General features: G+C 41.5%; 1 protein-coding gene across 1 annotated transcript in view; it reads right to left on the reverse strand.

Annotated features, from left to right (window-relative positions):
- The window catches only part of LOC130247195 (cilia- and flagella-associated protein 44), a 21359-nt gene extending 14990 nt beyond the window's left edge, over positions 1–6369 (reverse strand). The window contains exons 1-5 of the mRNA XM_056480401.1: positions 5802–6369; positions 4889–5042; positions 4486–4648; positions 951–1053; positions 442–658 (exon numbers count right to left, since the gene is read on the reverse strand). Of these exons, the coding sequence (XP_056336376.1) occupies positions 442–658; positions 951–1053; positions 4486–4648; positions 4889–5042; positions 5802–5919 (755 nt within the window). The 5' untranslated portion in view covers positions 5920–6369. The remainder of the gene's footprint in view (positions 1–441; positions 659–950; positions 1054–4485; positions 4649–4888; positions 5043–5801) is intronic.
- Positions 6370–9807: the final 3438 nt, after the last annotated feature.

Here is a 9807-nt window from a genome sequence, read left to right on the forward strand (position 1 = left end):
GCTATATGTAGGGCTAGATTGAATCTGCAGACATTTTTTGCTATTTCTGCACAGAATTTAGCTAAAAATCTGGATTTCTGCTGAATTATTTTGGGATTATCATAACTAAAACCTTAATATGTGAAATAATAATCTCTTTTTAACTTTTATTTAATGTTTACAATGTGTGTATGGGTGTTTCCCAGTACTCGGTTGTGGCTGGAAGGGTCTCCGCTATGTAAAACATATGCTGGAATAGTTGGCGGTTCATGCCACTGTTGCGACCCCTGTTGAATAAGGGACTAAGCTAAAGGAAAAGAAAACCCAACTGATCCAGCTGGCACTCAAACCAGTGACCTTCTTGCTGTGAGGCCACAGTGCTAACCACTGAGCCACATTGCCACCCGTGTTAACTGGTGTATAAAGTGTACAGTATGACTGTGTGTGTGTTGAGTGTAAGACCTGATGTGTCCGGATCCGCATGTGGTGAGCTGCCCGGTGCCGTCAGCACAGAAACTGACCCTGTGTACGTCCTGAGAGAACGCTTTCTTCCGTAGTGTGGCGCGCTCACTCCTCCAGTCCCACAGCGTGAGTGTGTAATCTGGAGCAGAGCCCACACTGGCCAGCAGAGACCCGTCAGCACTGAAGCACACACAGCTGTAGGCGACGCCTGTGCCACCTTCAAGACACACACACATACACACACACACACACACACACACACACACACACACACACAGCTGTAGGAGTAAATAGCGAAGTCTACTAAAGGAGGTTGAGCCTTCTTATATATGGCCCCTAAAATGCCACTTTAAACACACACACATACACACATATCATATATCACACACAGACACACCACAGCACAAACATTTCTCACACACACACCACAGCACAATCATATCTCACACACACACCACAGCACGAACATATCTCACACACACACACACACTCATCTGGCTGATCTGCACCTCTGAGGATCCTGTAGGGCCGCAGTGACGGATACTCATATATGATGATGTTCGGCTGACGGCCCTTCTCTGCCACCGCAAAATACTGCCTGCTGGGGTGAGTCTGAGGAGTGGGAAACCACAGGTCAGGCCACTGCTAAAACATGCTAACAACATGCTAACAGTCAGTGTGCTGAATCATGCTAAAATATGCTATAAACGTTCATAAAACATGCTAATAGTCAGTGTGCTAAAACATGCTAACCGTCAATGAGCTGAATCATGCTAAAACATTCTAGAAACGTTCATAAAACATGCTAATATTCAGTGCTAAATCATGCTAAAACATGCTAGAAACATTCGTAAAACATGCTAACAGTCAGTGTGTTAAATCATGCTAAAACATGCTAGAAACGATCATAAAACATGCTAACGGACAGTGTGCTAAATCAAGCTAAAACTTGCTAGAAGTATATATAAAACATGCTAACAGTCAGTGTGCTAAATCATGCTAAAACATGCTAGAAACGATTATAAAACATGCTAACAGACAGTGTGCTAAATCAAGCTGAAACATGCTAGAAGTGTTCATAAAACATGCTTACGGACAGTGTGCTAAATCAAGCTAAAACATGCTAAAAACGATCATAAAACATGGTAACGGACAGTGTGCTAAATCATATCAAAACATGCTAGAAACATTCATAAAACATGCTAACGGTCAGTGTACTAAATCATGCTAAACCTTACTAAGAGTCAGTGTACTAAATCATGCTAAACATGCTAGAAACATTCATAAAACATGCTAACAGTCAGTGTGCTAAATCAAGCTATAACATGCTAGAAGCGTTCATAAATCATGCTAACAGTCAGTGTGCTAAATCATGCTAAAACATGCTAGAAACGTTCATAAAACATGCTAACAGTCAGTGTGCTAAATCAAGCTAAACATGTTAGAAGCGTTCATAAAGCATATTAACAGTGTGCTAAATCAAGCTAAACATGCTAGAAGCATTAATAAAACATGCTAACAGTCACTGTGCTAAATCATGTGAAAACATGCTACGAGTCAGTGTGCTAAATTATGCTAAAACATGCTAGACCCATTCATAAAACATGCTTATTCAGTGAGTAATCATGCTCAAAAACATGCTACCAATATTCCTGAAACATGCTAGCAGTAAGTGCGTAAAATAGAGCTAAAACATGCTAATAACATTTAAAAACATGCTAACAATTAGTATGCTAAACAATGCTAAAACATGTAAGCTACATTCATAAAGCACTATAAGAGTCAGAGTGGTAAATCATGCTAAAACATGCTAGAAGTATATATAAAACATGCTAACAGTCAGTGTGCTAAATCATGCTAAAACATGCTAGAAACGATTATAAAACATGCTAACAGACAGTGTGCTAAATCAAGCTGAAACATGCTAGAAGTGTTCATAAAACATGCTTACGGACAGTGTGCTAAATCAAGCTAAAACATGCTAAAAACGATCATAAAACATGGTAACGGACAGTGTGCTAAATCATATCAAAACATGCTAGAAACATTCATAAAACATGCTAACGGTCAGTGTACTAAATCATGCTAAACCTTACTAAGAGTCAGTGTACTAAATCATGCTAAACATGCTAGAAACATTCATAAAACATGCTAACAGTCAGTGTGCTAAATCAAGCTATAACATGCTAGAAGCGTTCATAAATCATGCTAACAGTCAGTGTGCTAAATCATGCTAAAACATGCTAGAAACGTTCATAAAACATGCTAACAGTCAGTGTGCTAAATCAAGCTAAACATGTTAGAAGCGTTCATAAAGCATATTAACAGTGTGCTAAATCAAGCTAAACATGCTAGAAGCATTAATAAAACATGCTAACAGTCACTGTGCTAAATCATGTGAAAACATGCTACGAGTCAGTGTGCTAAATTATGCTAAAACATGCTAGACCCATTCATAAAACATGCTTATTCAGTGAGTAATCATGCTCAAAAACATGCTACCAATATTCCTGAAACATGCTAGCAGTAAGTGCGTAAAATAGAGCTAAAACATGCTAATAACATTTAAAAACATGCTAACAATTAGTATGCTAAACAATGCTAAAACATGTAAGCTACATTCATAAAGCACTATAAGAGTCAGAGTGGTAAATCATGCTAAAACATGCTATTGTTGAGCTAACGTGACCTAAAACATGGCACTGACTACTAGGATTTTTTTAATAAATTTCTAAAACATGTAAGAAGTCATCATGCTACCAATCAGTGTGCTAAATTGTGCTAGCAACATTCATAATATATAGCAAATCAGAGTGCTAAATAACACTTAATAATGCTAGCAGTACAGTAAAACATGCAGAAACATGCTATCATTGTGCTAGCAATAGGTATAAGAGACCGTAGCAGTGTGTCAGTGTGGTAAAGCATACAAACATTCATAAAGATGTAAACAATCAGTGTGCTATGTCAAGTCAAAACATGCTAGCAGCCAATGCACTAAATCATATGAAATAAAACATGCTAGCTAGCAGTTTGTGTACTCAATTATGCTAAAACATGCTACTGGTGTGCCACACTTTCCTGGAACATTCTTGCCATATATGTAATGAATGATAGCAGTCATTGCACTAAATTATGCTACAAATGCTAGCAAAGTGCTAAAACATGCTAGAAACATGCTAAACTCTTATTACTCGTCACCAGAATGATATAACACTGCTAAAACATGTGACGGACACTCTAGATTATACAGGCAGCTTGCTAAAATATGCTAGTGCTGTGCTCTTACTAACAATGTTGAAGGTGCAGTGAGTCAGACTGACACCCAGTGGTGGAGCTCGGTATTGCAGTCCAAAATCAAAACACTTTTCCCCGGCCCCTCCCCTGATGACTCGACACCAACACAGGTTGCCAGATTCACAAAACCAACACAAGCTATAGCCTGAGCATCGAGCCTACGCCATAACCACATCCAACAAAAGTGATATATATGTTAAAGGAGGGGTGACACGGTGGCTCAGTGGTTAGCACTGTCACCTCACAGCAAGAAGGTCACTGGTTTGAGTCAGTTGGTGTTTCTGTGTGGAGTTTGCATGTTCTCCCCGTGTTGGTGTGGGTTTCCTCCGGGTGCTCCGTTTTCCCCAACAGTCCAAACACATGCGCTATAGGGGAATTGATCAACTAAACTGGCCGTAGTGTATGGGTGTTTCCCAGTGATGGGTTGCAGCTGGAAGGGCATCCGCTGTGTAAAACATATGTTGGAATAGTTGGTGGTTCAAAGTTGGTGGTTCATTCCACTGTGGGAACCCCAGAATAATAAAGGGACTTAGCCGAAAACAAAAATATTGAATGAGTTGGTGGTTCATTCCACTGTGGCGACCCCTGATGAGTAAAGCGAGTAAGCTGAAGGAAAATGAAGGATATTTTTGCAATGTTTTGTTTTATCTTTTATCTGTGTGTGTGTGTGTGTGTGTGTGTGTGTGTGTGTGTGTGTGTGTGTGTGTGTGTGTGTGTGTGTGTGTGTGTGCGTGTGCGTGTCAGCACCATGATGGCCCCGATGCCGCAGCCGCTGCAGGATCGTATGTACCGCTGCCCTCTAGTGTTCACGTCCAGCAGCACCAGCAGATTTCCAGCTATGTAGAGCAGTGTGTGTTCATCCAGCAGCTGCAGGTTCGCCCGCCGCCCGCACTCATAGCCGAACACATGCCTGCACTCGGGTCAAGGAGAAACACTTCTCACAGCACACGCTTCAAATAAACATTATATTGATTAGGATTTATTGAACCATTGGCCATCCTAGTGCTCCTGAGCTGCGCATTAACAACACAGGGAAACATGTTATACATTATTAATCAGCAGCTGTGTGTGTGTGTGTGTGTGTGTGTGTGTGTGTGTGTGTGTGTGTGTGTGTGTGTGTGTGTGTGTGTGTGTGTGTGTGTTTGGATACGAGAGCTGCAGCAGGTCCAGTGGGAGCTGTGAGTGTTCAGTGACGGACGCTCTGGATCGCAGCTCTTCATAACTGTAATAATGCTGATCTGGGATCAGTCTGTGCTCTTCATCAGGGCCTCCAGCATCATCTTCTTCATCATCAGACACCACTCCTGCAGCTCAAACCGCACACACACACACACACACACACACACACACACACACACACACAGGTGAGAACGCATGGTTGATGTGCTGATAATCATTGATAAATCTGTGCTTAATGATTAATTTATTTGATTAAACAGACACTGTGTGAGATCTCAAAAGCAGATTTATCTGTCAATAATGGGAAATTCAGTCATGTGTGTTATCTGAAAGCAGAATAAATAATTATACTTTTAAGTACGGTTTGATACAGGACATTATGTTTGGCTGAGATACAGCTATTTACACCTATATACTGGGAGAATCCCATTTAAAGCTGTCTGAAGTGCTCAGCAATACACGTTACTCATCAATAATTGTGTTTTTATTTATTTACAGCAGGACATTTACAAAAGCACTTCATCAAACTTGATTCAAATCAGTAATATTGACTTCACACAGTGTGTTTACACATTTATTGACATCACCGTTTAGTAAAGGACACTGCAGGTTAACTGTGCTCTTTAACCTGTCTGATTTACACTGTAATGTAGTCATAATGTGGATCATTTGGGTCAATAATACTGGTGAACAGCGCTTGAGTTTAACTGAATATATCGCTTTATCAGGCACACACAGACTGATCTACAGCAGTTCGACCTTCATTTCTACACATTTACATGAACACTGCGCTGAAAATAACTCTACGCGTCTGTTAAAGACATCTGAAATGAGCAAATCAAATAAGCCGAGTCTGAAATAAGCATTTAGAAGCGTTTGTTCACCTTTTACAGAAGGTTCCTCTGTTTGCGTCTCGGAAGCGTCCATCTCTGTCTCTGTCGCTTGGCAACCCAACACACGCGCAATGCGCACTGGGAACTGTAGTGTGTTGCTGGACAGCATGGATATTTACAATAGATGTCGCCTACCCTGCTGTTGTCTATTGAAAGGAATGCGTATATATACAGTCATTGGAAGAAATGCGTCAATAGAGCCGCCATTTTAGTACAGGGTAGCGCTCCATTGAAATGATTTCTGGATAAGCCGAGTATTTAGTGTGTGTTGGTGCTACTTTCCCTTATGGTCAGCGCTGTAAGTGACTGTATTGTCATCAATTCGTAACATACAAAGTTCGTAACATATAAAAACATAAACGAAATGTTCCCTATGAAGTGTTCTGCCTTTGTGCTTGTTTTCTTTGTTTGCTCGTTACTACACCCGTACACAGCGCTGAAGTCCAGCATCTTCACGTTGTCATACTGTCTTGACTAGTGTGGTTGAATGACATTTGTGCTGAGAGCACTGTACTAATGTGGCGGCGCTATTGACGCATGCTCAGGGTCCGTTCGCGATATCTAGTGTATATCTATGGCTGGACAGCAGGTTTCCATGGTAACAGGCTGTAATCACAAAATGACAACGGGATGGATGGATGGATGGATGGGTGGATGGATGGATGATGGATCGATAAATGGATGGATGGATCTTCAACATTGACACAGTGTGGATATACAGCAGTGCCGCTAGGTGGCAGCACAGCACAGGTATCAGTGTTTCTGATCTATATTTCTCCACACCATCAGTCATTTTCTCAGAGTTAAACACACTGAATATTTACACTACACAGTCACTGATATTCACAGCTTTTAAACTGTATTAATTAACTTTAACCCAACACTATAGTAATATAAGCAAATTATTAATTACATGTAAAAGCTTTTATTAGAAGAGTACAGAAATCCCTCATTTTAAACAGTGCTGCAGGAATGTTCTCAATTTACGCATTTAGGAGAAACCTGAAACGCTTTTCACAATAGTGAAGGAAGCTGATCATTTATACCTTTATACCTGTACAGTTTTGTGTGCTTTGTTTTGTTTTCTTCTGTATGATTATAAAATCAAGAGTGTTTAAAACATAATATGATATAAATATGTAAACAAATGACCCAAACACTGTAGTTTTCTACAACCATATGTTAAAGATCACACTATTATGTCTTATTTCTTTTCTTTTTCATTCTTTTAAAATCTATTTAACACATTTAACCTGTTTTTAATCATTTTTATTGATTGTTTTTATGTTATTATACTTGTCTTTTTATTCCTGTTTATGTAAACCACTTTGAATTACCACTGTGTATGAAATGTGCTATAGAAAGAAACTTGCCTTTCCTATACTACAGTACACCACAAATGATTGATAGCTCCGCCCTAAATTAGTGATAGCTCCGCCCTAAATGACTGATAGCCCCGCCTTAAATGACTGATAGCTCCACCCTAAATCACTGATAGCTCCGCCCTAAAGGCATTCCACGTGACCAGCAGTGAAGAAAGTAGTTTCGAGGCCAGAAGGAAGGTGTGGGCGAATGGATTTGTACAGGATAATGAAGAGCACAGATTGATCATTGATAACGAGCACTATTATATACATATACATCATCAATAAGAGTGTGTGTAGCTGTGTGTGTGTGTGTGTGTGTGTGTGTGTGTGTGTGTGTGTACAGCCCAGTCTGCGTCTCTCAGGAGTGAGTGTAGGCCTGCATCAGTCCTGATCCTCCACACCACAGCAGAGCGTTAATATGCAAATGACCTCATAATGCAGCCACTTACATTCCCTCTTCCTCAAACTAATGCAGCTCCGCCCCCTGCTGAGGCACTTCATTAGTGTTTGTGCTGCTGAGGCCACACACACACACACACACGCACACACACACACACACACACACACACCATGATTCATCAAAGATTTCAGCACACTCTGAGACTATACATGTGTGTGTGTGTGTGTGTGTGTGTGTGTGTGTGTGTGTGTGTGTGTGTGTGTGTGTGCGTGCGTGCGTGCGTGCGTGTGTGTGTGTGTATGTAAAATTCATTCCCTCGTCTGCAGCCGCACAGCAGGAGTCATGCTTTGATATGTCTATTATTTGAAAAAATAATAATTACATATGCACACACACACACACACACACACACACACACACACACACACACACACACACACACACACACACACACACTTTGACAATCCACTCAGTGTGCACTCAGACTATTTTAAGTCATAAACATTGCTGTCTGTCAGTGTGTGTGTGTGTGTGTGTGTGTGTGTGTGTGTGTGTGTGTGTGTGTGTGTGTGTGTGTGTGTGTGTGTGTGTGTGTGCACGTGTGAATGCTCTGCAGGGGGCCGCCGCCTCATGAATCTCTGGATTTTCGCTCTTTTATGGAGGGTCTGCAACAGGAATGATAATGAAACATGAGAGACAGCGTCCCTGTCCATCATACACACACACACACACGTGCACGCACGCACGCACACATATACAAACACATACACACACACACACACATACACACACACACACACACACACACAACACACACACACACACACACACACACAACACACACACACACACACACACACACATGGAGGGTTATTTCGGGAGAGCAGCATATGTGTTCACAGTGAGTGTGTTCCGTGTGTGAGCTCATTAGGAAATGGAAAAATAAAGAAACACACACACACACACACACACACACACACACACACACACACACACACACACACACTCACACACACACACACACACACACACACACACACACACACACAACACACACACACACACACACAACACACACACACACACACACATGAAGGGTTATTTCGGGAGAGCAGCATATGTGTTCACAGTGAGTGTGTTCCGTGTGTGAGCTCATTAGGAAATGGAAAAATAAAGAAACACACACACACACACACACACACACACTCACACACACACACACACACACACACACTTACAGACGGATTCATGGCAGACAGCATGATCAGTCGCTCCCTCACTCATCTGACCTGTAGGTGGTTTAGGACATCAGTCTGGCTGTGCTCTACAGTGTGTTCCAGCTCTGTGCTCTTCATAGGCTGCTCATGGAGGAGTGGAGAACATGAGACTGATTCCTGTGACGCTCCAGAGACAGACGAGTCTTCGCTGAGGCCAGCTTCCAGCCTCCCCCACTGAGACTGCAGCTCTGCACAAGACGTTTGGCCAGCGGAGAAATTAAAATGGTCGTGCCCAACTGAGCCTGGTTTCTCTCAAGGTTTTTTTTCTTCACTTCCACCTTTAGTGAAGTTTTTTTCCCTCTCCGCTGTCGCCACTGGCTTGCATGGTTCAGGATCTGTAGAGCTGCGCATCGTTGGATTTGCTCTTCAGTGTTTGGACTCTCAGTAGTGATTATTAAACCACACTGAACTGAGCTCAACTGAACTGAACTTAAACACTACAAACTGAACTACACTGTTCCTATTTACTGTGACCTTTTATGTGAAGCTGCTTTGACACAATCTACATTGTATAAGCGCTATACAAATAAAGGTGAATTGAACTGAATATTCATTAGGCCAAACATTACTGCTGTACAGGAGCTTACGACACAACTATACACACACTGCACGGACAAATGTCAAATCATCGTACGTACAGTGAAGCAGTGATTGGTTCGTGATTGGTTGCAGTGTTCTTCAATTGCTAACACACTAAAATGTCACGCACAGCAGAATTATTGACACACAGAGAGCAAAACTTCTTCTCAAGTCTCCTAAACACACGTTCTGCTTCTGCATTTCTGAATGACCCTTTTAACTGCTCTCAGAACAGTTCTCTGCATCAGACACAACAGTCTAACATCAGTCACATGGTCCATTTCAAAACACTGCCATTCAGAACGACCCAGCTGATGTGCCACAAACACCTCAAGGGTTCATTGTTAACACACTGTAAAAATAAATGGTTGAGA

The sequence above is a fragment of the Danio aesculapii genome, chromosome 19 (genome assembly GCF_903798145.1).
Source record: "Danio aesculapii chromosome 19, fDanAes4.1, whole genome shotgun sequence".
Classification (NCBI taxonomy): Eukaryota; Metazoa; Chordata; class Actinopteri; order Cypriniformes; family Danionidae; genus Danio; species Danio aesculapii.